Genomic DNA, 26,939 nt, shown 5'->3' with positions numbered 1-26,939 from the left:
AAACAACAAAAAAAATCAAATCGAGGTGAACTGAAGTTTTAACCAAAACTGTTTTTATTTTACCCAAAATTGAGCCGTTTGCTGGTGAGTTTGGCAGGGGGGAGGAAGGGGCTCTGCAGGGATCCCGGGGGATGCAGGGCTGGCTGCTCTCCCAGCCCAGAGCGGGTGCAGGCAGCGGCTCCCTGTGACGGAGGGGCCAAAAATAGAAACTTTCCCGCGAGCAGGGAGGAATAATACTTTTCCTGACACTGTTCAATAGCCTTGAGGCTGCAAACGTGGTGATAAGCAGCTGTTTGCCTGTGCTCTGGAACAAGCGTGGTTTATCTCTTCCTTGTTCCAGCCCTGGAGGAAAAAACCCAGCGATTTTGCTGCCGTGGGACCCCCAGGTCTGTATTTTATTATTTCTGTATTCCAGCAGCACCTGGAGATTTGACTTGAATTACCAACCCTGACACGGCCCCGCCGTGCTCTTGGATTAAAAGCCAGAAGCAGGAGGTGCAGGGGAGCTCTGCAGGTTTTAGGGGGGGTGATCTGGGCCAATCTGATTCCTGAATTAGTGGTGTTTTGGGGATTTGGGAAGTCGGGGATGTGGGTGCCCATCCGGGCTGCTCCCCCCGGAGCTTTTCGTGGCGCCTGGAGGAGGAAACGTTTCCAGCCGCCTGTGCAAACAAGAGGCCCCGAGGAGGAAACACAGCAAGTCATGCTGGGGAAAATCCTAACTTCCTTGTGCAAAGCTCAGGGCTCCAGTAGAGGATTAAATCCCAGGTAAAACTGAGGTTTCCCCCCTCCCTCTCTTGCCCTGCCCCAAAACTTGTGCTTTCAGGTGAGGCGACCCCACTGTCTTGTCCAGGACATGGCAACGTCGAGTTTAGTGGTGCAGAGTTTGGTGGTCAGGAGAAAACCTTCCTGATACCCTTCATAAAAAAATTATATTCAATATTAAGCTGATTTTAGGAATTTTATTAGCCAGCAGCTCTGGGTGATGATGTCTGTAACACTTTAGCGGCCACAGCCTCTTGCAGCACCAGCACGGTGCAGGTTTAGCTGAGTTTTCCCCTCTATAAAACTCCTCAAATCCCCTCTGCTTTCCATCTTCTCTGATGCATGGTTGATACAACCAGAGGCTTTTCCCAGCTTCAGCCCATCTCTGGGAAGCGGGATGACATTAAATTCAAAACAAATTACTTTGTGCATTCGAGTGAGGCTGCTCAAATGCATTTTCTTTCCCTAATGACGGAGGCAGTGGGAATTGCAGCACCATTAATTCCTGCTTTTGCCTCCTGTGAGTTGTCAGGGACTCTCCCCCTCGCCTGGTAAATACCTCATTCGTTGTGTCAGATGCTCTGCTGTGTCCCTGGAATCTTTTGTACAACCTCAGTGCTGAAAAATACCCCCAGCAGCCTGGGAATGCTGTGGGGTGAATCCCGGAGCTGCTGGATGCAGCAGGGATGAAGGGTTTACAGTGAGCTCCGGAAGAGACAGCCCAATCCCAGCATCCCACAGCGTTTCCTTCTGTTTTGTGCCTTTTGAACCCTTTGGGGTTCCTGGCTGTCGGTGCAGGGTGAGGAGATGGGGCAGCTGCCAGGCTCCAAAGAGCTTCCAGCCTGGAGGAAGATCAGCCGTGCTGCTGGCTCTTGGAATGGGAAACTGCCGCTCAGAGGACAATAAAGGTTATTAAATGTCAGGGAGAAATAAAGCTGCCTTTTTTCCCCCCTTTTTTTTCTATTTTTTCCTCCTGGCTGCTCTGGTTTGCAGGCACTTCGTGCTGCAGTTGGAGCAGGGGAGATGGGGATTGGAAGCAGCTGCCTTAGGGCATCCCATCCACTCTGGATTTGGGATGGGGGGTTACTCCTTAAGCATTTGGGGGTTCCAGCCACAGGCCAGGGGCCTTCAGACAGATTAAATGGTTGTATTCCCTTAGTGGGCACAGACTCACAGGGGGTTAAATAGGTTTGTACTCACTTTCTGGGATGTGGGATGCATCCAGCCGGCTGCTAAAGTGTCTCCAACCCTTTGCCAAGCACAGGGTGTTGGTGACGGCACAAGGGGTGGTGACACCAGCTTTGCTGGCCTCTGCCACACCTCCTGTCCCAGCCCTGTGTCCTCGTGGCTCTGGCAGCAGGAGCACCAACAGGTCTTTCCAGTCCTGCCTGTGGCAGTGTTTTAGCACACGGTCCCTCCGGCAGCTCCCATCGGCACGTCGGGGCGGCACCCGGGGGGAGGGAAAAGCAGCAGGTGCATCACGGCCTCACCTTGTTTGGCCTTTACTTTGTCAGCTGTAGCTTTAATTAATCATTGGACACCGGTAAATGGTGGCGGAACTGCCTCTGTCACGCCAGGCTGTGTCCGCCCGGGACTGGGCACGCAGGGCATCGCCTCTGCCAGACACTTTGGGAAGGAGCAGCTCCAGGAGGCACCGTCCAGGGGCTGAAGGTAAAGGGCATTTTGGGGCTGGGGGGCAACCTGGGGAGTGGGCTGGGGCTGAAAGTAAAGGGCATTTTGGGGCTGGGGGGCAACCTGGGGAGTGGGCTGGGGCTGGAGAGACCCCTTGGGGTGCCTGGAGGGTGAGTGTCACCCTGTGTCACAGCTGATCCCACCTGCTGGTGGAGTCTGCTGGGAGGAAATACTGAGTACTGACCTGCAACTCCCATGGCAAGGAGGAGGTGTGGAATGGTAACAGTTGGCATATCTGGTGTAGTTTGGAAATTGGGCATTTTTTCGGGTGGTGAGAAGGGTGACCTCAGGGGTCAGTGATCAAAGTGCAGCTCCCACAAGACCCCACATTGTGGTATCTCCCTTGCTCCCCCTCAGAGGCTCATCCACAGCATCGCTGTGACATATCCATTCCCTGGATTTGTCCCTGCACTGCTGCCTGGTCCCAGTTTAACAGATGGCTGGAGTGACAATTACTGCCTCCAAAGACGATATTTATAAATTCCTTGTTGGGCTGTTATCCGGCATGTGATGGAGCTTTACACAAACAGAGAGCTGGGAGTCACTGCTGGCTGCTGGAGCTGGGAAGGAAATAACAGTGCACAAGGCACTTCCAGAGAGCGTGGGGGGTTGTGCTGGGGAAGCAGCTTTGGAGGGTGCAAGTAAAATCATAGATTCATGGAATGGTTTGGGTTGGAAGGGACCTTAAAGATTAACTTGCTCCAACCCCAACTTGAAACGAGTTTGGTTTGGGTAGATTTGGTCTGTGTTAAGAAATATCACTTAGGGGTGACTGGCACTGGCTGGCTGGCATTTCATCCCATTCCATCTCAGCCTGACCTATCCCATCTGATCCCACTGGGAGGAACGTGCTGCATCACAGAGAGCTGCAGGACTGTGAGGTGAAGTTGCCTCTCATGGCTCCTGGAGCTTATTTAGTTGCTTTTATCCTTTTCTTGGTTATGTTGCTCATGAATTTGGAAGCTCTTAATGCAAAACAATTAGGGATGGAGTTCCCTGGGGGTAGACTGATTCCCTTTCTGGAAATGCAATGATTCTTTTGTCCTCTGTGTTCCTGCCCCTTGCTGCTGACCGGGGCAGTTGATGGCAATGCCGATGCTCCGGGCTGCAAGGTGGGGATTGCAGAGGTGTTGGTGGTGTTGGGAAGGAGAACACAGAGAGCAGGGAGGTCTGCAGGGAGGTCACACCTGAACCTCAGTAGAGGTTGGGTGAGGTGGCCTTCTCAGGAATCCTAGTCTTTGTCAGAATTTGGAAATAAAAGCAGGAAAATGGCAAACAGTCCTCTGCCAGCATGTCACACCTTTAACACCTGCATTCCTGGGCTCAAGTCATCTGTCCCCTTGAGCCGGTGACATTCCCTTTGGTGCTGTGGCCTCTCTATCTCCTAAGCATCCCCTGCACTCATCCTGTGCTCATGTCCAAATGCTCTGGGGATCCTGGGGCTCCCACCACCTCCTCTCCTGTGCGTGGGGCAGTGGTGAGGGACCACACTGCCTGGGGAACACGGTGAGGTTGGAGGTGATGCTTATCCATGGCTTCTGGTAACTGAGCTGGGAAAGGGAGAGGGGACATGGGACACAAGTGCTGTGCTGGGCAAGCGCTGAAGTGTCACAAGCACTGCAGGTGTCACCAACAGCTTGTTTTGGGGAGGCTGGGGGAGGCACAGTGGGGTTTTGCCCAGTGCAGAGCTGCAGTTCCAGGCTGCCTTTCCCCATGAATCCCATTGGTTTGCACGAACCAAGGGATATCCTGCCATGCCAAGGCTCCTTTCACGCTGCTCTGGGAGCCACCACATGATGCTGGTGAGGTCCCCAGCCCTGTGACACTGGGACAGCAGAACACTGAGCTGCAACCTTTGCCCTCCCAGCAGCCCCACGCCTGCTCCTCACCCATCCCGCTGCCTGGCACGGGCGGGAGGGATCAAAACCAACCTCCTTCCTCCCAGCTCTGCCACTGCTAGTGCGCCACGTGTGGTTTTCCGTGCTCCCAAGGACTGGTTTACCGGGAATTGAATTCCCCTGGAGCTCTTTCCCAGGGCCATGTGGACTTGCAGGAAGCAAAGGTAGTCACGAATGCCCACACAGGCCCGGGATATTCCTGTTCTGAGAGTTTGGTGGAGCCAAACATGATCCGGGTGTGTCTGGAGGGGAAGCAGAGGGAGAGGAGCCCCCCAGTCCTGCTGCTCAAGCCTGTGTGAGCTCAGCCATCTGTGTTTCCCATTATAAATAGGCTCAGCTTTCCTTTTATGAAAGAAAAAATAGGTTTCCTTTTCTGTGGCATAACTTTTTGGTGCTCTGCAGATTCCAGGGAGGCTGAGGGTAATTATAACATTTTCATCCTCACTCGCCTGCCTTGCTGAGCTCCTCTAGCACACGTGCTGTGACAGATGTTTGCTCACTGAGAGGACCCCGGGGAGACACGGGAAGGGTTTTTCCTCCCTGAAGGAATTAGCATCATGGAGGTGTGTGGCTCTGACAGCCTGTGCCAAGCTCTGCTTTGCTCAGCAGAGGGGTAAGCCGTGTCCCCCTGACATGGGATCCAGCTGTGGGATGGCCTCAGGGAGGGCAGAGCATCCCCAACATCTATCCATGTGCTCTGGCATCTTCTGTGTGAACAACACGCCAAATTGCCATGGTCTGGGGCTTGGTTTGTAACTTGGATCCCAGCTGAGATTTAGAGAGAAGCTAGAGGTCAGCACAGGGCTTGTCCCCTCCAGGTCTTCCCCTGTGTCTGAATAAGGTGGAGAAAACTCTTTCAAAACACATAAATCTCAGCAAAGGAGAACTCCTGGCTGTGTCTGGCTCTTTACACCAGCACAGAGGGAGGTTTTCCATGCCCAGACCAGTGGTGTGACACGCAGGTGATGTGCCAGCAGGATGTGAAGCTGGGAGTGCAGGCGTATCCCTGTCCTTAGCCACTTCCATACATGAGGAGAAGGAAGCTCTGGTGACTTCTGCACTGGCGAGTCAACCAGGAATAAGGAAACAGAAGGATTTTCCCAACTGCTGTGCAAACAGGGGCGTTCAGTACGGGAGGGTCCAACTTAATGCCATAAACCAGATTGGATTAGGAGGGATTTGCAGAGGGCCAGTCTGGAAGAGCAGCTTATTTAGGTTTTTAGCAGCCGTGTCACAACCATACATGGTGTGGCAACACTCTGTTGCATTGTGCTGGTGTTGGGGTGTTGGGTTTGAGGGCTCAGGGAGTGGCCTGGAGCTCTTGGGCTGGGCAGGGGAGTCTGGGCTGGCAGAGGGCTCTGGAGTCCAGATCAGCACCAGGAACCTGACATCTTCCTTCTCTTGGGAGTCTGAACCAAATCTTTTAGCCCATGAGGTCAAGGAGGGTGAGTATCCCTTGGGGCTTGGATGGTTTCCTGTTGTGAGTCTTTTTAATGCAAATTGATTTATCCTTGTGCAAGAGACTTGGTGATGTTGAAATATCTTTTTGCCCCTGTCCCTCTCTGTGTGCTTTGGCTCTGCTGTGCTGGTGGCACAGCTCTACCCAGAGCAGTTGCCCCTCTTTTGGGGGACTCAGCCCTCACCGTGGGGCCAGCCTGGCCACTGGTGTTACAAGACCTTGGCTTTGGGGCTTTTATCAGAGCTTTTATTTTGTTTCTCCCTGCCCTTGCTCTGCTCCCATTCCTTACAGTGAGATTTTGCATCATGAGGGGCAGTGGAGGGGCAGCACAAACCTCTTCTCTGTGACAGGACCTGAGAGAATGACATGAAGTTGTGTTAGGGGAGGTTTAGGTTGGATATTAGGAGAAGGTTCCTCACCCAGAGGGTGGTTGGGCGCTGACCAGGATCCCCAGGGCAGTGGTCATGGCCCCAAGGCTGACAGAGCTCAAGAAGTATTTGGACAACGCTATGAGGGACAGGGTGGGATTGTTGGGCCTGTGCAGGGCCAGGATTTGGGCTGGATGGTCCTTGTGGGTCCCTTCCAACTCAGGATACTCTATTATTCTGTGGTCCCTCTGCTGTCCAAACCCTGGCTCCTTCCCGGAGCTGCTGCTCTTCCCTTGGCCCTTGTGCCTGGCCCTGCTGCGCAAGGGAGTGAAGCAAAAAATTGCCCAATACCTTAGTAACTTCCACAAAAGAGCTGCTTCCTGTTGTAGCTGCCGAGTAGGTGGGGGTGTCACCCTCTGCTCAGCACCCACCCTCCTCTCTGCCTCCCTCCTGGTGCTGGAGATCCATCCCTGGCAGATGCGAGCTCGGCTGTGTCACTGCTGCTGCTGGAGTCGTGCCGTGTTGTGATGGGGAAGGGAAAATAGGGCACTTATCATGTGTGACAGACACAGCCACCCCCAGAGCCTTTGTCTGCAGAAAGGGAAGGGAGTGATGAACACCCACATCAGAGGCAGCTCTCCCTGTGCCAACGCTGCAGCTGCAACCCCGGTGCTGGTGGGGCTGTGGGTGCCCATGGGCTCCGAGTGCACTGAGGAGGGAGGAGGGTGCTGGAGGAGAGAAGAGATGTGGCTGCCAAACAGGGAGGCTGTGGGGGATAATTTCAGGCTGAGGATGGAGCTTGGAGAGGGGTTGCCCTCCCAGGAGTGAGAGTGTTTTTAGGGGAACCACCATGGAGAGGTTTCCACAAGCTGCTCGAAAAATCGTGGACATCTCATATGGGTGCAGGAGGGTTGATAACCCAACATGACCCTTGGTGGAAATGGGCTGTCCTGGTCCTTGGCTGCTTCCAGCCGTGGCAGAGTAACAGGGTAGATGATCTCCCAGCACCTTGTTAAGGGGAATAATTCCTGGGGAGGGCTGTGAGTTGAGGTGGAGGAGGTGGAGGTGAAACAGGGAGAAGAGGCACAAAACTTACTAGAACCATAGAATGGTTTGGGTTGAAAGGGATCTTGAAGATCACCCCATTCCATTCCCTGCCACAGGCAGGGACATCCACTAGACCACGCTGCTCCAAGCCCTATCCAACCTGGTCTTGAATGCTTCCAGGTGCCAGGAGAATGTGTGCTGGGGTTTCCATCTCCTGTGCTTCAAATCCTGGGTCAATAGCAGAATCAACACATAAAAATAACTAAATTAAGATCAGCCATCCACGTGAAAACCCAACCAGCAAGAGCTGGCAAGAGAGAGGCACTAAAACCCTCCCCATTGTGTTATATAAAAATTGGGGATCTGGGAGGTGTTTTTACACGTCACTTGCAATTTCTGAAGTCTGGCTTAATTATAATAATCACCCCTGGCAGACAGTCGATTAGTGATGCTCTCGGATTTCTGCTGAGCTAAAACGTTGTGTCACAAGCGCCTTGTTTCCTCCGTGGGCTGATGTGATGATGATGGGGGGGTGGCAGCATCCCCTCCGTGTGGGGTTGAAGAGGGCAATGAGCAGTTTCACACTAATTGGCACCATCTGAGATCTCCTGACGAGGATGATCCATGGCAGGAATGACTCACTCGTCTCCCTCACTCCTGCCTGGCTCCAGAGGACTGAAAAGCCCGCGGAGGACTTTGACTCTCTTCCCAGGGTGCCCTTATGTGGCAGCACCTGGGTTTGGCCAGGCTTTGCCAGGGATGCTGCAATCCTCATCCCAGCAATATTTCCCTGGGTTCATACAGTTTGCTGCCCATGGGCCATCCCCCCATGGCATCTCCAGAGGGGGAAGATGCTGTTCTTACAGTCAAGCCTGGTTTTTGCTCCCCAAGGGGATCAGAACACGACTGGCTACTGCTGCCAGTCTTTCAGGGTGTGCTGGGTCAGCAGTCAATGTTTCCCTGTACATGGGGGATGCTCTGATGCATGGAAAAGCACTTTGCTCAGTGTTGGGGTGATGCTGGAGCAGGGAGGAAAAGCAGGACTAAGGATACTGGGCTGACACGAAGGGTGGGGGGTTCCAGCCTCCCCTCGCTGTCAGGGAGTGCCTTCCACTGCCTGAGGGGGGCTGCTGCTCCCCTAACCCTCAGAGAGACCTGCTGGGCTAATGCAGGCATTGCCTGGGTCCTTTTGGGAAGGCTGAGATGCCCTGGCACAGATACTGGCAAGGGCAGAAGTGGAGGTGTTTGGTGACCTTCTCTACACGGTCGTGTAGAGGAGGTCTCTTTGTATTAGAGACTCCTCGTCATTGAGAGCACCCCAGAATTGCCACTCAGGCTTGTAACACCCTCCCTGGGACAGCCCTCCCAGGGTTCTCACCCTTTCCCCATCTTTTGACACAAAAACTTTGGAGCTTTTTCTCTGGGGGACCAGGAAAGAAGCTGGACCCCAGTGGTGCTGCCTCCGAGCAGGCAGCAGTTCCCCTGAGCATTGTCCTTGTCCCGTTGCTGCACCATCCAGTTCCTCCTCCCCACTGCAACTTTCCCATCTCTGATTTAATTTGGCATTTTTTTTCCCCCGTAGTGTCTCACCTGGGAGGAGCAGAGCAGGTAACTCACAATCCTCAGGGGTCTGAGTGATGGGGAGGCTTAAAAACCATCTAAAGGTGATGGAAAGGGCTGGAGAACCCCCCTTTGATGGAGATTCCACCTAATTTTGTTTAATATTTCAGGTGTCATTATGCACAGGGGCTTGCACAGGCTGCTTTGAGTGGTAGAATTCCCCTTTGATGGGGACCCACCTAATTTTGGTTAATATTTTGGATATCTGCATGTGCAGGGACTTGCACAGGATGTTTTGGTTTGGAGAACTCTTTGAGGGGGACCCTACCTAATTTTGGTTACTATGTTGGATATGAGTGCACAGGCTGGTTTGGGCTGGGGAATCCCTCTATGAGGGGGATACCACCTGATTTTGGTTAACATTTCGGATGTCTGAGCGCACAGGGCGTTGCACAGGCTGTTTTTGGGGGGCGAGGGTCTCGGTGCGAGGATCCTCCCGGGGGTCCCTGCTCTCTCGGGGATGCGCGCTGGCCCGCTGCCGCAGGAAAGGGGCCGGCGCGGCTCTCGGGAGAGACATCGGCGCTCGGCCGGCCGTGAAAGCCGTGGCCAAATTACACAATGAGGTTTTCCCTTGCCTTTCCCGGGAGCCGCCAGCCGGGCTGTGCGCGCAGCCGTGCGTGCTGCGTGGGCACCCGCGATGCGCCGGGGCTCCGGAGGGAGGGATCGCATCGTCCCTGCCCCGCATCCACCGCCGGCGCCCACGCCGGACACAGCCCTGCCGGATGCTGCTGACCCACCGGCGAGCCGGGGTGCTCCGAGGCTCCTGGGTGCAGGTAAAAGCGAAGGGAAGGAGGGAGGGAGGATGGGGACAGGGGACTCCAGCTCCGCTGTGACCCCGCGCGAGGACAGGCCTCGGCACGGCTGGGGTTTAATCCGTCCTCTTTCCCCATCTCCCGCCGGGTGGTGGTAACCTGCTTTTCCTTCAGCACCCACCTCCCTGAAAACTCATCACATCGGTTGGATGCATCCATCCGTCCTGCCTGGGAAGGATGGAGGGTCTCCATGTGCTCCGAGGGTCCCCAGGCTCCACCAGCAAAAGGCTTCAGCTGTGCTGCCGTGGCGGCTGCATCCTTAACCCATCCACAGGGGCTGGAGGCAGCTTCTCCCGTGGGAGTGGGGGACCGAGTGTGTTCAGGGCAGGGAAAACCACCCGTGCCTTTTGGGGAGCTCATTTCCAAAATGCAGCCTGGCCCCCCCGGGATGGAATTTTGCTGGTGAAAATGGGAATTGTGCAATAAGCAGCTGCGTTTTGGGGCTCCTGGGGATGTGTGTGTGTGTCTTGGGGGGTGTAAGGGCTGTGCTGCTGCAAGTGTGAAAGGAGAAGCCGCTGCTCGGCACAAAAGCCCGGCTTACGTAGCGCAGGTCTATTCAAGAGACATTTAATTCCCCTCTGAAGTCCAGGCGAATGGGGAGCTGCCATCTGGTGTCTGATGGCAGCGGGGGGAAAGGGCTCTCTGGGAAGCGGAGCAAGCTGGGAGCTGCTGGGCTTCAGATTCCCTGGAAATGGCTCCGTTATTAGGGCCGAGCGAGATGGTTCGATACAGTGCCCGTGTGGGTTAAAGTTGGTTTGGGGAAGGGGAAAGATCCTGCCTGTGCTGCCAACCCGGCAGCAGTGCCCTGACACTGGGGTCAGGAGAGGAGATGCCGCTGGGGAAAAGACCCAGTCGGCCAACACACATCACATGCCAAAAATCCTCCTGCATCAGGGACAGGGACCCCAGTGCAGGCTCAGGGCAGAGCTGGGTGCTGACCCTGACATGCACCGAGTGTGTGTGGTCTCTGCTCCACCTGTGCCAGCGCAGCTGAGCGCCGGTCACAGCTCAGAGCCCCCCTGGCATTCGGGGAATTATTTTTATGAAGTTGCAGAGCAGTAATTCCTGGGCAGTGCTGCAGCACGGCTGCGCCTCAGCGAGGGCACAGCTCGAGCCCTGACAAACAGGGAGCGTGTCCCTGCTGCCAGTGCTGGGAGAAGAGCGGATACACAGCGGGGACAGGCAGATCCAGCGTGGGGCAGTTCCAGCTTTCCAAAGTCCCGGTGTTTGAGCAAGGAGGTTTGTGTGTTTGAACGTCTGTGGGGCGCTTTGGGATGGGGTAGCTGCGGTACCTCCGGATTTAGGGTGGTTTGATGGGTCTGGCACTCAACGGGTCTGTGTCCCTCAGCCATGACCCTGCTGCCAGGCTGTTCTCCCTGTGGGAGAGACACAGGGGAACAAGACTGACCAGTTCCCTGGGAGGAAACAGGCCGTTCCCTTACGGCACAGGGAGTTTTCCTTGGCAGGCACACAGCTTTGCCCACGGTGCCTTTGCAGAGCCCTGACAGGCTGGCTCAGTGCCCGCCTTGGCACGTGCTTGGCTGGGACAGACCCGTGGGTGCAGTGAGGGGGATGGTTGTGTGGTGTCCCCAGCGGGAGCAAGTGCCATTCCCGTGTCAGACTCCACATACCAGCTGCACGGTGGGCAACACAAGCCCCCAGGACCTGGGTGTGCTGTGCACAGGGTGATGGGACAAGTGTGGATCTCCACGGTGGGCTGCAGTGTGGAAAAGTGCCAGCACTGGGAAATGGCACTTTTCCCTGTCCCTCCAGCAGTGGTGACTCCCTCTGTGTCCCTCTGCATCAGGGCTGCATCCTCTCCAGGGCAGCAGGATGTGGGATGGGAGGAGGCAGCAATGCTCTGACCCCCTTCCCGCAGGTCAGGAAGGACTTGTCCCATGACACACAGCTGAGAAACAGAAACATGGGATGTGTTTAAACAACCTCTGCTGCAGAGCAGCCCAAGCCCTGCCCTGTTCAGGGCAAGATGCTGCCCACATGCTGCAGGAGCATCTCGCCCCCGCACAGCAGCGGGATGAACACAGCCCTTGGCATCCACATCCCTTGGCAGGGCATGGATGCACTGCCAGAGATCTCTGCGGAGCTCATGGCTGTGTCCATGCACAATGTCCCAGGGAGCAGAGCCATCCCCTCTGGACTGCCAAGCTAAGTCCTACAAGAATATTAATTGTGTCTTTCCCCCTTTCCCGGAGCTGAATGTCCCCAGGGGCTCTCCGAGCCCTTGAGCTACGTGTCCAGGTGCCATCCAGCACCCAGGGAGCGGAGAGACAGGAGGGATGGACTCCTGCAGCTACAAGAAGACAGCCAGAGGTTTCTTCACTTTAATTATGGTTTTTAATCATCCTGACAGCTCCAGGCTGGAGCACTGTCTCCATGTAGGATGCAGATGCGAGTGAGGGTTCGAGCATTGTCATTATGTGGGATGTCACCCACAGCCTGAGCTGATAACAGGGATTATCTGAGTTTGTCATCCAGCTCTGGGGACAGGGTGGGAAGGAGCTCATGGGGATCTAAGCCCTGTGGCTGGGAAGTAAGGAGAGCTGGGCCTCAGACTAGCCAAATTCTGCTCCCCTCTGGGATTTCCATCGCAGCAAACTGGGATTGGACCCCACTTCTCAGGTGTGAATTGCTGAGGTCCCTCATCAAACCTGACCTCAGCATCCAGCACACCTGGAAAAAGCCCCACGGGGAAACCATGCAGGATTTAAGGGTGCTGGGAGATCCTTAAAGCTCATCTCATTCCAACCCTCTGCCATGGGCAGGGACACCTTCCACTATCCCAGGTTGCTCCAAGCCCCATCCAACCTGGCCTTGGACACTTCCAGGGATGGGGCAGCCACAGCTTCTCTGGGAAACCTGTGCCAGGGACTCACCACCCTCACAGGGAAGAATTTCTTCCCAATATCCCATCTAACCCTGCCCTGTCAGTGGGAAGCCATTCTCCCTTGTCCTGTCACTCCGGGCTGTTGTCCTAAGTCCCTCTCCAGCTTTCTTGGAGCCCCTTTAGGCACTGGAAGGGGCTCTCAGGTCTCCCCGGAGCCTTCTCTCCATCGGTGCCAAAAGGGACTTTGCAGCTGCCTTGGGAGCGGGAAGGGCGGGGGGCAGAGGGATGGATGCATGGATGGATGCATGGATGGGTGGGTACATGGATGGATGCATGGATGGATGCATGGATGGGTGGGTACATGGATGGGTGGATCACAGCGAGGTCCCTGCAGCTCACGGGGTGGTTGGAGGTGTCAGGTTGCCGGGAATGCCGAGCTGGGCTGCAGCTGGCTGGCTCCCCACGGGCACCCCGCCAGTCCCTGCTGTGCCGCAGCCTCTGGGCTGCTCCTCTCCCGACAGAGGGAGAGGCCTCGGCAGCTCCCTGAGTGCAGCAGTGTCCATGTGGCTCTCCCGGGACGCAGGTTCAGGTGTGTGTGAGGAGAGAGTGTCTTTGGTGTGAGGGAAGGGGGGAGAACAGGGTGCCAGTGGAGGGGGAGGTGATCGCTTGTGGTGGGTGCGTGCTGGTGTCCAAATTTCTGCCACTCGAGGTGACTTGATTTTCTGTCCCTTCCGTTTCTCAGCCCTGGGGACTGTGGGACAAGGGATTTTCCCAGCTATCTGATGCTCAGGGAGGCTGCAGTGTTTTATTCCCCTGCTATCCTGTGGGTCTCAGCACTCCACTGCCCCAAAGGGTCTCTGGGGATGGGAAGGAGGAGGAGGAGGATGCTCCTCCTGCACCCCGGGGGTTATTTTCCCAGAGACACTGTGCTCTGCTCAGTGAAACACGTCAGATTTGGTTTTATTTTGAACTCTTTTTTTGTCTGATGAACTGGACATTTGTCCTTTGGGGTATGCTAATAAATCTGGGTACTTTTGCTCCGGGGCTGGTTGCCTGTGTCCTGGGTTCAGTTCCCTGGAAGGCAGTGGGGCTGTGTCAATGTTGCTGTCGTGCTAGGTTTGTCACTGTTACCTGTCACCTGTGCTGCTGTCTCTGCTCCTGTGCCACCTTGTGCTGGCCCCGTGCCCGGATGCTGCAGTGGGGCTGCTTGTACCAAGGTCCCCTCTCAGACGTCATCATTTGCCACCTCCTGGGGCAGAAACGTTCTCACAGAGGACATGAGTGACTCTGTGATGAAGAAGCAGTTTCAGGGCAGCCCTTTCTTTGCCCTTTTTGCTGCATAGCAGCTGCTGAGGTGCTGTCTGGGATGGGCACATGCTGGAGCATCGTGGTCCATTGCCAGCAGGTGCTCCTGGAGCAGAGCTGCCTGTGGCCTCTGTACCTCCTCTGTAGGACCTTTGCAATCTGGGTTGGATGCCAAAAGTAATTATTTGCAGTTCAGAACCCTATGTCCTCATCCCATTAGTTTCTGTTGTGTCCAGCATCCCCTTTCCATTCCCCATTTAAGTCAATGTGTGTTTAGCACTGGGATGCTCCACCTCGGAGATGATCCCATTTCCAAATGGGGTCAGACAGACCCATGAGCAGAGAGGAGGGCAGGAGAGAGGAGGGTGTTTCTCCAGGGCTGCCCTGGAGAATCCCCAGTGTGTTGCCAGCTGCTGGCTCACGCCAGCCCAGTTTTGCCCGTCAGGCCACGAGATGTCACATCCCAAATATGACATATGGAGCTCGGGCTCAAACTGTCTCTTTTCTGGGCTAAAGGATGGAAAACCCTCTTGAACTGTGCTGAAAGCACATGAGCACTGCATGGGTTTGCTGATTCACGTGGCTGATGGAGAGCAGCCAGCCCTGTCTGCCTGGTGTGTCCCTGTCCTGTCCCTCCGCTGCTGATGGACATCCTGGGGACATCGTAGGTGGTGGCCTTGCCCAAGGTCCATGGTGGTGGTTCTCTGGGGACCTGTCCTCACTCTCATCCTCCCTCTGTCTTTCAGATGTCCTGTGCTAACGTGTCCCCCCTCAGAAGGTCCTGCCTGCCTTAGCCAGCATCCTGCCTGCGATGGCCTCCACACCTCAGTGAGGGGCAGAAGGACAAGGAGCAAGTCCCTCCAACACCACCACATCCCCCAGGAGAGCCATGGAGGCCCCTGTGGATGTGCCCGTGGGGAACCTCATTGACTTTGATGCTGAAACACCCACCTGCGACCCCTCAGAGCCCGCTCCTCCCACTGCCCCCAGTGACAACGGGCACCTGGGGGATGCAGGGGACGGGCACCTGGGGGACACAGGGGACGTGGCCGGGGAGGAGAGCGATGCCACCGAGTCGGCGGACAGCGAGAATGACATGGGTGACTCTCCCCGGCACTGGAGTGGCTACCACCGCTCCTCCTCCAACGAGTCCTTCTCCTCCAGCCAGAGCACGGAGTCGGCGCGGGACGAGGCGATGGCCGAGCGCCGGGAGTTCATGAGGCACTACGTGGAGAAGATCTTCACCGGGGGGTAAGCAAGCAGGGCCAGTGAGTGCTGCTGAGCCTGCTGCCAGGGAACATCCCATGGGATGAGATCTGGCTGCTTTCCCACTCCGAGAGCATCGGTTTGTGTCCTTCCCTGGGCTTGGCTAATGCAGCTTGTTGCTCCACAGCATCGGAGCTAAGAGGACATGCAGGCTTTGGCTTGCACCCCTCTCCTGAGCACATCCCAGCTCATCTTCCACCCCCATCTTCCCTCCCCTCTTCTTTGTCCCCTTTCCCCTGCCAGGGGCTCGCTGTGCCAGGGGGCTCACCGTGCCAGGGGTCTCCATCTCCTCTCCCCACTGTGCATCTCTGCTGATGCCCGTGCAAATGCCGGTGGTTCACACGTGCCCCGGGACCCCCAGGCAGCCCTAGGCTCTGTCCCCATCCCTGTGGTCTCTGTATCGTGGTGTCTCAGCGCGTCAAGCAGGATCGAGCAGACGGAGCGTGATGAGCAGCAACAGGGCTTGTTTTCGCTCTGGGGCACCGCGCCTGTCTCTGGAGCTCAGTTTCTGCTCGCGCCATCCTTGGCTCTTCTCCCTCTGCCTTTGGTTTCCCCCCTGCCAGGGAGGAATAAAAGAGCATCGTAAGCTGAGGGATGACAAAATGGATGCTTCCATTCCCCTCTTCCTCTGCCTTCCTCCCGGCATTGCAGCGCCGGGATGTTGCTGCTGAGGGATCATGTGGGGGAGCGCAGCTGTGCTGGCTGGATGGGGGACGCCGGTCACATCCTCAGCTTTAATGGTGTTTTTTAAATTTTTCCTCATTTCAGAGAGGATTTGGACCAAGAGGAGAAGGCCAGGTTTGGTGAGCTCTGCAGCAGCGAGAATGGGAAGGGCAGGGAGTGGTTCGCGAGATATGTGAGCGCCCAGGTAAGGGGAGTGATGGGGAGGGAGCAGAGATCCTTCACTAGACTTTTGAACAGCCTGGGCAGGAGGGTCAGAGTCACAGAATCACACACAGAATCACAGAATATTCTGAGTTGGAAGGGACCCACAAGGATCATCGAGTCCAGCTCTTAAGCGAATGACCCATACAGGGATCAAACCAGGCCAGGGGAATTTAACTGTACCCCAAAGCAGTATTTTTGGAGGGCAGAAACTTGAGGAAAGGGAGGAACCTCAGCACAAGGAGTACAGGAGTGAATAAATGCATCTCAAGGCAGTTGAATACATACTTAGTGCAATGTGGGAAAGCACTCATTTGTTTTATTTAAAATTAAATCCCACCAGCACCTGGAAATGACCTATTCCCTAAAAGAACCATCCAGAGAGGCAAACCACTGTTTCTGAGGGGGAGCCAAGCTGTGTGTACTCTGCCCATGTCCCATGGTGGAGGTCCCAGGGTGGGCTGAGGCTGTTCTTGCTGCTGTGCTGAACCCTGGGCTCTGTCTCTGCAGCGCTGCAACTCCAAGTGTGTCTCAGAGCAGACCTTCTACCGCCTGATGCAGTCGTTCGCCCTCGTGCTGTTTGAGTAAGTCCTGGGGGGAGTCTGGGGCTTTGTTGCAACCACCAAAAGCCCCTGAGATCAGAGCCATGAGGCTGTTTGAGTTTCCATCACTGGGTGTCTTCACTGAATCCTCCCTCCATGTCAGGTGTCACCAGATGGATGATTTCAGCCCTGCCAAGAACCTCATGACCATGTGTTTCACCTACTACTACATAGGTAAGAGGCATCTGCACCCTTGTGCAGGCTTTGCTGGTGCTGGGGACCTGTGTGATGTGAGCCCTGTGCATGGGAAGCGTGGTGGAGGGGCACCCCAGCTCGCCTTGTTCTGGGTGACACTGATACCGAGTGGAAAAGAGCCTCCATGTCTGAGAATCTATGGATACCTGGTAGAGCCCCTTGCTGGGATGGTAGCTCATGGGGATGCTGGTTTGGCATTGGCATTGGCATTCTAGCCAGGGATGTTTGCATGTGACAACCCCCAGATGTTCCCTGACCCTGGGTGTAGGATGTGAACACCCCAGCCCAGAAGCACCTTGGCTTGTTACGTGGTGTGTGGTGGCCACTCCTCCACAGGGGGGCTGGATTTTCTACCCAAAATGTGGATGAAGATAAAGACCTACAGGAATTGGGGTGGGATAGGATCTTGGGTGTTTCCGTCTGGCTCCTGGTCTTTGTGGTGCATCTTGTAGATGGAGCAAGTCCCCCAGGAGCTGTCAGCACTCAGGACCATGGAATTCATTGAGCTCCTGATGTGTTTCCCCCAGGCAAGCCCCACGCTCTGCCCTTGGAGGCCAAGGAGAAGCCCACGGGCAGCATCGACTCGTACCTGAAGTCGGCGAACACGTGGCTGGCGGAGAAGAAGGACATCGCAGAGCGGCTGCTGAAAAACACATCAGCCAAGACAGAGAACGTCAAGGGCTTCTTTGGGGGCCTGGAGACCAAACTGAAGGGTCCTGCCACCAAAAAGAGCGAGTGGGTACCACTCCATTGGGTGGGCAGGGTGGGCTGGGGCTGTGACCAAGACAGAAACCTCCTGGGTTACCATGGCCATGGGAAGGTGGTCTCTAGCCTGGTCCCATGCTTTGTGCACTAGTCATTGTCACCTCATGGTCTGGGAGTCCTGTGTCCCTTGGGTGTGGAGTTATGTGGTTCCAGGATCGTGGTCTTCTGTGTCATCTCTGTACTGGGTCTGACTGGGATGGACACCACCATCTCCTAGTCACCTTTCTGGCCCCAGGGAAAATGGCATGGGAGTAGGGGGTCTTTCAAATGAGGGTGCTTCCTTCACCAGGGGCATCATGGGCTGTCAGGGGGGACAGGACTTTTGGGAGCTGACACTGTTTTCTGTGCCACAGCGAAGGTGAGGACAAACCGAAGGAGAAGCTGAAGAAGACAGGTGAGTGGAGCCAGGATTGCTGCAGTGGGCATGGTCAAGGCATCATGGGGGAAGGAGAGAGTGCTGGAAATGCTGGAGTTCCTTGTTTTAGAACAATCACAACTCTTGTCCTTCAAGGAGCTTGTCCTCAGTGTCACAGGCTGCAGAGGTTTGGGCATCCACTGCCCTGCACTTTTGTGGTGCATCAGTCTCCCCCAGTCGCTGTGTGTGCTGCCAAACCAGTGGTCCAGTCCCTTGAGTATTAGTGGGCTAATATCTGCCCACAAAAAGCAGCCAAAGCTCCTCTTCATGTTGCTGTGGATGTATTGAAGATGAGTGTTTGGTTTGCAAACCATCACCGCTTCTCGGATGCCAAGCTGGGAGGGGGGGCATAAAATCTTTGCTTGGGTGGGAAGCTGGGAGTCGTCCAGACCTTGGCATGTGACTGTGTGTCCCCCCCAGTTTCTGTGCAGAGCCCAGAGGAGGAGGAGAAGAAAGGAGAGAAGATCTACCTGTACATGCACCTCAAGCAGCAGCCCATCTGGTAAAGCCCCCAGGGCGAGCTGGTTCCTGCCTGGCATTGGCCTCCATGGGGAGGGGGTTTGTCCTCTTGTCCCACATGTTCTCCATATGTTCATGAGTGCCTTTAAGCTGCTGCCTCTAACAGAGGTGACCTTGGGCTTTGGCACATCCCTTGTGCTAATGAGAGCATGTTTGCAGCCACAAAAGAGCTGGTCCAAAAATGGATCAAATCTGCCAGACTTGTTTGGGCCATCCTCGAGTCACCTCCTGACCCCTGGGAAGTGGGTGAGCTTGGCTCTGAGAGGATTTGGGGACAGGCTTGGGGAGATTATAGAATCATAGACTGGTTTGGCTTGGAAGGAACCTCAAAGCTTATCTCATTCCAACCCCCTGCCATGGACAGGGAACGCCTTCAGTAACCAGGTTGCTCCCAATCCCCATCCAACCCTGGCTCTGGGCACTTCCAGGGATGGGCCAGCCACAGCTTCTCTGGGCAACCTATGCCAGGGCCTCACCACCCTAATTGTAAAAAAACCTTCCTTTTATCTAATCTAAATCAGATACCAGGGACCTTCCCCAACATCTCCCTCCCTCCTGCAGGCACAACCTGCGGTTTTGGAATGCCGCCTTCTTTGATGCCGTGCACTGCGAGCGCAGGAAGCGATCCCCCACCACCAGGTAGGACATTCCTGGTGGGAAAAGGAGACTCTGTGTCCCCTCCAGGCCCCCCAGGGTCTAAGGCCTAAGCATGAACAACCATGGGGAAACGCTCTGCTTTCCACCTCTGATTGCAAAGCTTCTGGGACCACTGGGTGGTGGGGTGGGCAGGTGAGATCCACATCCTCGTAGGGATTTGAAGGTTTTCTTGCTTGTTTTGCATTGGTTTTGGAAGAACAAAGCCCTAGAGGTATGCCCAGAAATCCCAGCCAGGGTTCGGGCTGTTGGTGCTGTTTGCCAGCAGATCTGGGAGATGCTTGGTGCAGCCCTCAGGGAGGTGCAGTGGATGGGAGGGGATGTCCTGTGTCCCTGCTGTCCCCAGGAGGGCTGTGGTGACCAACCCTGGGTAACCCACAAGGACGAGAGCTGGGGATGGCAGCAGGGCCAGCCCTGAGAGCTGGGAGGATTAGGACAAACCCTGCAAGGGGAAGGGGCTGCTCTTGTCACAGGGTGGCTGTGCCTGGGCATGGGGACCCCTCGGGGTGCAGGGGTGGGTGAGACACTCTCAGGCTCATGCCCATCTCTTGCTCCCCCATGGGGCTGCTGCGAGGGTTCAAACAATTCCCTCCTCTCGACTGCAGTTTCCCTGCTCCGAAGCCAGACCCTCCCGCTGTCTGTGAGTGCCTTGAGGCTTTGAGCTCTGGGGTGAGAGTCCTCGAGCTCAGAGCATTCGAGCAGCCCCTTTTCTGAGCACTGACAGCACCTCTTGAAGCAGCCAGTCTGCCTGTGTCCTCCCCAAATCCTGAGCTAAGCCATAGCAGCTCTGGCTCTCACCCTGGGATGCTCTGCCAGGCTCAGCGCACCGATCAATCCCTTTTTTCGTCTTTAATGCTCTTCCTTTTTTTCCCTAGCAAGCACTGAAAGAGGCTATTGAACAGTAATGGAACCATAACTGCATTTGCTTTGATTAAGCCCCAAATTAGCAGCAGCAAATGTCTCACAAGGACATACGCCACCGGCAGCTGCTCTCTGCTCCGGGTGCCTTTCCCAATTAATCTGATGGCTGAGTCTGCCTCTGCTGCAGAAACAAGCCTGACTAACAAATGAGCTTTGGGAGCTGCAGCCTGGAGTACCCTGAGTATCTCAGAGGGGGTTGGAAGGTGGTGGTGACCCCCCCGTAGTCCTCTGCAGAGGATAACAGGAGCCACTGGGTGAACCGGGGTGCTGCTTGATGGACTGAGGATTGAAATCCCTGGCAGGAGAAGGTGGTTGGTGAGGGCTGGGTTTGAAATTCCAGGTTGATGCTTGGCCATGGCAGGTGTCCAGAGGGTCCCTGGGGATGGGGTACCCCATCTCTGTGGGGTGCCCAGGGCATCTCTGGGGTGGCTGGGTCGTGTCCTCCTGGGGCTGCAGCGAGACCTGGGGAGGATTTTTCTCCTCTGTGTGGGGAGGGCGGGGAGGGGGGGAAAGGAATCAGAACTAAACTTCCTCTTTTTCTCTCTCTTTCCTTTCTCTCTGCCTTCTAACAACCTTCTTCCATCTCTTCTTCTCTCCGTTCCCCTCCATCCCTCTGTCTTGCATGATCTTTTCACGCACCACTTTTGTCGGCCCCGTTTCTGCTGCCGCTCCAGAGGGAACACTGGGGAGGAAGAGGAGAAGAGGTGTGTCTGTCCCTGTACTTCATTAGTGTCCAGAGGTTGATGCTCACTTCAGGTCCAAATCCTGCCCTGGGGAGGGGAGTAAAGTGTTTTGGGGGGCTCTGGAAGGTCCTTTCTCCACTGGGGAGGAATGGCTGCCAAAGGTTTGACCATGAGCATCACCCTCACCGAAGGGCCAGAGAGGTTTAAAATGGTTCCTCTTTAATGTGGTTTTTGAAAAGGAACATGAATAGTTTTAAGCTGTGAGATTTTGCTGGGAACATCCCTCTGGGCAGGGTTTGGACATGAACTGAGTCTCTTTGTGGAGAAAGCATCCCCCTCTCCTTCCCGCTTGCTCCTGGCTTCTGCTGCCACATAGAGGTGCTGAGGATCCTTTGCCAGCTGGAAAAGCTGGTCCTTTTTGTTTTTTTTAATGCACTCTTTTGCTGCCATCCCTTTGTAAAATTAAAAATGCAAATGGGGGCTGCATGTCACAATTGGGATCACGTCCTTGGAGCCACATCCATCCATGCCTTGAACTGACATCAGGGCAGAGGACAGTCATTGCTCCTTGCTGGAGCATGGGATCTTGGAGCAAATCACTCCAAGTGGTGGCATTAACAAGAGGATGAGGGTTTTTTGAAGTCTGGCAGTAAATCTTCCGTGTGGCTAAGGAATGTATTGGCAAATGGATAACCTAAATATTGCTTGGAGCGAGCACTGCTCAGGTTTGCTGTGAGGGGGGAATGCTGCTGCTGGAAGAGGGGTGATGCTGAGCAGTTGATGAACAGTTCTCACCAGTTCCAGTCACTGCAAAGCTTTCCTGGATACCCCAAAATACAACCCCGCAGCCCATGGGGTTGCTCACCCCTGAGCCTGCCCTGCTGGGCCAGTATGAAGATCAAAGGCTTTGAGTGGAGCCACATGTGGGTTTTCCCCCTTCCCAGGCATGTTACTCCCCAGTAATAAGCCAGAAACACAGCCAATTTTTTTTGAGGGGGCCACTTTGATAATGTTTTTTCTCCCTCCTTCCTCCCTCAAAAACATAAAAAGGCAGGAAAAAAAATGTTACAAACATGCTTCTTCTGTAAGCAAGCCAGTGGGTTCTGTGAAGTTTTGCTTCCAGATTTCAAAGCCCCTTAATTTTTCTCCTCTCTTTTCAGCCTCCAGATTTGGCTGTGGGTTTTATTTGTTATCGTAAGCTTTATCTGGGAGAAATTACACCTTTTTTTTTTTTTTTAATCCTTTTAAACATATTGTATGTGTTTCCAGAGCCCTATAAATATGAGCTGGTAAATGAAGGCTCAGCTTAAAAGCTTCGCACACCCAGGCTGGGCTGGGTTAACGAGGACGGGCTCCCTTCATGAGGTCAGCCTGGCTGAACACTCATCCTCTTCCAGTTTCAGCCACGCAAATGTGCACTGGGCTGAGCCAACCTCACTGAATTTAGGGTGAGACCCCCTTGTCCCAGCTGTACTTTCCACCCAACACAGACCCCCCCCTCCTGCTTGGCGTTCCCGCAAGCTACAAATGTGTGTTCTGCTCCTGGTGTTCTCCTCTTCCTTCTCCTCCATAGAGCTATTTTTCTTCTTCCTATCCCTGTTTTTCCTTGCTTTTCCTTGTCTCATCCTTGGCTGTAATCTCACCTGACTTCTTGGGAAGGGCCTGGCTTCACTGTGGGGCTGTAGTTTCCCTGGCATGCATGCACTGAGCCCCCTGCCACCACCCCAGGGACATCCCTGAGGCACAGGCTTTATTCCTGGGATGGAGACTCCTGCCACTGCCTAGAGCTGGTTGCAAACATCTAGAGCTTAAAATCCTCCATCCTTTAAGGCAATGCTGCAGTTGCAGGGAGCTGGAGTGGAGCCGGGGCATCCTCAGGGCACCACTGGGATTTTGGCACATCAGCCCTGGAGAGGGGCCGTGGGGAGGGGTATGGGAACCCCCTGCGCTGTCGGAGGGGGAGGTATGTTTGGGGAGCAGCTTGCTTGGGGTTCAGGGAGTTGGAGCCCTGCTGCAGATGGGGGAAGAGGTGCCTGGTACCCCCTCTGGCACCCCTTCCAGTCTGGGGGGCTTCAGCAGAGCCCTGCTGGGATGGCCATCCCCCTGCTTCCTCCTCATCCCCCTCGCTGAAGTAATGGCACTGAAGGTGAGCTCTGTGCTGGAGCAGTCAGTGCTAGTTTTAGCTCTTAATCGAGGCCTTTCAGGACAAAGCCAAGGCTGAATAAGACCTTTCCCTGGGGCATCTCTTGCTTTGCCCCAGGGCAGGAGATCTGTGCATGGATGCAGCCTGCGAGCTCATCCAGCACAAGAGAAACCCTGGATGCCCTCCTGTCCTCCAGCAACATGGCCCAGGGTGGGAGAAGGCAGGCAGGGGGTCCTGGGGTGACGGTGGTGCCAGATGGACTTGTGCCTTTCAGAGAGAAGTGGTGCCACATGACACAGGAGGAGCGTGACGACAGCCTGCGCTTCAACGAGAACATCACCTTTGGGCAGCTGGGGTGAGCAGGGCATGGGGACTGGCCCTCCTGGGGACCAGCTGTGGAGGGGGGACACCTGACAGATGTTCCCCCACTGGGGACATCCCTTATGGTGTGGAGGGTGCTTGAAGCTTCCCCCTGGGAGCTGCTCCTGCCCCGTATATTGAATATCCAGGTGCCAAAGGGCGTGGGAGAGCTCTACCACAGCTGAGCACCATCCCAGTGCCCGGCACAAGGGGCTGTGGAGAGGGAGAGGAATGTGGGGGGAAGAAAGACCAGCTTGGCCCTTCCCTCACCAAGAGCATCTCTGTTCTCCCTCAGCACCTTCATTCACAACATGCTGGCGTTCGGCCTCAACAAGAAGCTCTGCAGCGACTTCCTGAAGAAGCAGGCGACAATCGGCAATTTGGATGAAGGTAGGGGAGATCCCAAGGGATGTGCACCCCCATCATGGGGTCCTGGAGGGATGAAGCGTAGATGGGGTGGTTCAGCACCCTCCCAGAGCTCTTTTCTTTCTCCTCTGCAGAGCAATACAAGCTGCTCAGTGACCACATCGAGCAGATGGCCACCGAGTAGCCTCCTGGCTGGCACGTGGTGATGGAGAGACGGCAGCCGGACAGGTGGGGAGGGGAGAGAAACCCACCTCCGGGGCTACCTGAGGCTGAAGCTGGGATGCTTACAACAAAAATCACACACACAAGCTGCAATAAAACCTGCATGATCATCCAACAAACTTTAGAGCTGCACCAGGGCAGCCTGTAGACATAGGAGCTGAAGAGCCCCCTGCCCTCGCCAGACCCTCCTGCCTCTATTTTCAGAGTAGACAGTCCCAAAAGTGAACTTTGTCAGTTAAAAAGCAAAACAAATCACAAGGCAAAAGCAGAAAGAGAGCGACTGTGCAGCCCCCAGGTGCTCAGTCTTCAGCCCCCCATGAAAGGCTGCTGTGGTCTCCAGTGTGTGCAGCTCGGTGCTTTTCTGAGGCTGCCATGGATGGTGGTAAATCCAGAGGTATCCAAGGCTGCTTTTCCCTGCCGCCATCCCCTTGATGAGCGCAGCAGATGCTGGAACTGTACTAGGGATGCAGGAGGAGAGGGCAGGGATCACATCCAGGCACGGGGGCTGCATCCAGCCACCGAGGAAGCCAGTGCCAGGGGGAGCAGCCGGCTCTGCCCCCAGTTTGATCCATCTCCATATGTCCGTAGTGAGGCACCGGGTGCTGGGAACACGTGGGTTTGTCCCGGCTGCTGAGGAGGATGATGGGATGCAGCAGCCAACGGGAGGCTCTGGGTCACTCAGGTTGTGTTGTGTATCCAGGGATGTCACCACTGGCTGGGGACACTGGCAGTGCGAGGGGTTGGTGGGAGCAGAGATGGGGCTGGCAAAGTGCTGCTACTGTGCTCAGGATACAGCTCCTTGGGAGCTGGAAGGAAATCCTTCCCTTGGGAAACCTTCTCTGTACTGCCTGTGTGGTTTTGTACCTCTGGGCAAAGAGGAAACACAGTTTGCTTCATATCATTAGCCTGGATCAGTAGGAAAAAAGCCATGGCCTTGGGCAGGATTGTGGGAAGAGGAGGCAGAGGAGAACCTCGTGGCTTGGGAGGAGGCAGCAAAGCACATCATCCTGCTCCCTGCTGCCCTGTCAGTGTTGGGATGTCGCTGGATTGTGACATTTCCCAAAGCCTCCTGGCTTCCTGCAGCGACCGTGGTAGCAGATTAATCGCTCTCCTTCCCTGGGCTGCTCCTCGCTGTCCCCTCCTTCCCCAGCCTCTTTGCTCCAGCTGATCATCCATCAGACCTGAAATAGCCCTGTCTTAAGGACATCTCCCGTTCTGCTCAAGGGATGGCAGCTCCCACTGTGCAGCATATCTGATTTTTCCCCATGGATCTTGGCATGGTGGTTGCAGAGAGGCTGGGGACATGAGGACATCACTGGGGACACGGGGACGTCACTGCTCCCCTCTGCAAGGAGCATCCCATAGGGTCAGAAACCCCCAGCCCTGCTCAGCCAAAGGTCCAACACTCAGTCTCACCCCAAAAACATCATCTTGAAACACAAGTCTAGGTTTCAAGAGACCGTCAGTCCATTTTTCCCCATGCTGCCAGCTGTATCCTGTAGGATAAATAGCATAAAATGGTATTTTTTCCATGTAGCTCTTAGTTTCTGGTATTATTTCTGAGCATCAAAGTGATGCTTTTACCTAAGCTGGGCTTCCCTTGCTGCTGGGGATGGGACTTGGCTCCACGTTGGGTCTTGTAGGAAAGGATGGATCCAGCACAAATTTTCCCTTGGCCATTCCCAAACCTGGATAGAGTTACTGGAGAAGGGTGTTTGCTGGGGTGAGGGGCAGACATTGGTCCCTCCAGCAGCCCCTCAGCTCCATGAACACCTTCCTGATGGACAGGATGTGCTGGACCACAGGCAGCTCAGCATCCTGGAGCATCCTATCCCCATGACATCCCTGTATCTGTCTCCACTCAGGTCTTCCCCAAATCCTCCTTTATTTCTTTATTATTTTTTTTTCCCAACATGAAAAAAGAAGTTCAGCGCTGAAGTGTATATTATTTGCATGTGTATTTTTCTATTAAAAATAATTAAAATCAAATAAAAAATATCCATAAACCCTTCTCGGCCGGGACTGTGTAAAGGATGGGGTGAGAGAGAGAGAGAGATTGGAATAAATTACCTTAAATATTAAATTTTTGTGCTCCACTGTTGTCGTGTGTTTTAACCACCTTCTCCATGCTTCCTGCTTGGCCTCGGTGTCCCTGGTGCCTTCCCAGTTCTGCCCTCATCATCATCTGTCTTTTGCTGACCTATTTTTTAATAGAGAAAAATTGATGCACCTTTTACAGAGACTTTAGCATTTGCCCCGGAGCCAGAGAGGCACATGAAGGAGATTTAATTTTTATTTTCTTTTCCCCTGTGCTCTCAATCTCTGCCAGTCACCACTGAGTTGATGACAGAGCTGAGATCCTGCTCTGGCCTCGGGACATTTGATTTCAGTGTATTTAAAAATCAATTACTCACTATTATCCTATTAAAAAAAGATGTTCCCTTAGGTTAACAGGCTGGGAGTGTCATCCTCCACCCAGGCTTCGGAGTCCACGTCCCCTTGGGTCTCCATACGGGCAAGCTGAGCCTGTTCCTTGCCCTGCAGGGCTGGTTTCTCTCTTGGTAGCCCAAGGGGAGGGTTTTGTGGCCAAGTTTCTCTTAGGAAGGAACTTGCCCCACTCCTTTTTATTTTAATTACCCTCCACAGAAACCACCATCCCCAAAGCTCACGCTCAGAGGTTTTACCTGGTGTTTTACCTGGATGTGGACTGCCCAGCTATGGAAAACCAGGAGCCATCCACATGCACTGGGATCACTTTTGTTCCTTCCATCTGCTGGATTCCTTATCACCTTGCTGTGCCTGATAAGCTTGTGTGTATAAGAAAGGAGGGGCTTATTCCTGAGGTATTTGCTCAGCGCCAGGTGCCCTTTGCAGTGGCTGCACCCCAGCACCTCCCTGTTCCTGGTTTTGCAGGCTGGGTGCTTGCAGAAGGGTGTTGGGAGGTTATAGGGGCAGCAGGCACAGCAAGAGGGAAGGAGATCTCTGGCCACTTAATCCCCAACTGTGAGGGAGTGAGATCCATGGTGAGTTAACCTGGAGGTGGGAGGTCTCCTGGGAGCAGTGTCCCTGTCTCGCTCGTTGTGTGGTGGTCATTAAGCCCCTTTAATCATTAATGACTTAAAAAGCGCTGCATTA

At 54.8% G+C, this 26,939-nt stretch overlaps 1 protein-coding gene across 5 annotated transcripts; it reads left to right on the top strand.

Annotated features, from left to right (window-relative positions):
* The first annotated feature begins 266 nt into the window (after positions 1–266).
* On the top strand, positions 267–25,887 carry KIAA0513 (KIAA0513 ortholog). Of its 5 annotated transcripts, XR_001922114.2 has the most exons (14): positions 9,499–9,619; positions 14,555–15,059; positions 15,843–15,942; positions 16,470–16,543; positions 16,665–16,735; positions 17,284–17,491; positions 17,875–17,915; positions 18,357–18,438; positions 19,017–19,094; positions 20,705–20,734; positions 23,131–23,211; positions 23,512–23,606; positions 23,717–24,099; positions 24,288–25,887. XR_001922114.2 is itself a non-coding variant. In XM_018084011.2 (13 exons), exons 2-13 carry the CDS (start codon positions 14,698–14,700, stop codon positions 23,764–23,766), a joined length of 1,272 nt encoding a protein of 423 aa, XP_017939500.1. In that variant the 5' UTR covers positions 267–386; positions 14,555–14,697; the 3' UTR covers positions 23,767–25,887. The 5 variants fall into 5 exon arrangements, 4 of the variants coding, with proteins under 4 accessions (XP_017939500.1, XP_017939504.1, XP_008925838.2 ...); XM_018084011.2 differs by lacking the exon at positions 9,499–9,619 and adding an exon at positions 267–386 and having other exon boundaries at positions 23,717–25,887; XM_018084015.2 differs by lacking the exon at positions 9,499–9,619 and adding an exon at positions 2,121–2,433 and having other exon boundaries at positions 23,717–25,887.
* Positions 25,888–26,939: the final 1,052 nt, after the last annotated feature.

Source organism: Manacus vitellinus, unplaced genomic scaffold (assembly GCF_001715985.3).
Source record: "Manacus vitellinus isolate BGI_N305 unplaced genomic scaffold, ASM171598v3 scaffold_10_pilon, whole genome shotgun sequence".
Classification (NCBI taxonomy): Eukaryota; Metazoa; Chordata; class Aves; order Passeriformes; family Pipridae; genus Manacus; species Manacus vitellinus.
This window is presented reverse-complemented; position numbering and strand designations above follow the sequence as displayed.

Excerpts from the sequence above, each read along its gene's own strand:
- KIAA0513 (XM_018084011.2), top strand. The coding sequence starts at position 14,698 with ATGGAGGCCCCTGTGGATGTGCCCGTGGGGAACCTCATTGACTTTGAT. Across the intron at positions 17,916-18,356 it reads GGAGAAGCTGAAGAAGACAG|TTTCTGTGCAGAGCCCAGAG; the intron begins GTGAGTGGAGCC and ends TGTCCCCCCCAG. Across the intron at positions 23,212-23,511 it reads ATCACCTTTGGGCAGCTGGG|CACCTTCATTCACAACATGC; the intron begins GTGAGCAGGGCA and ends GTTCTCCCTCAG.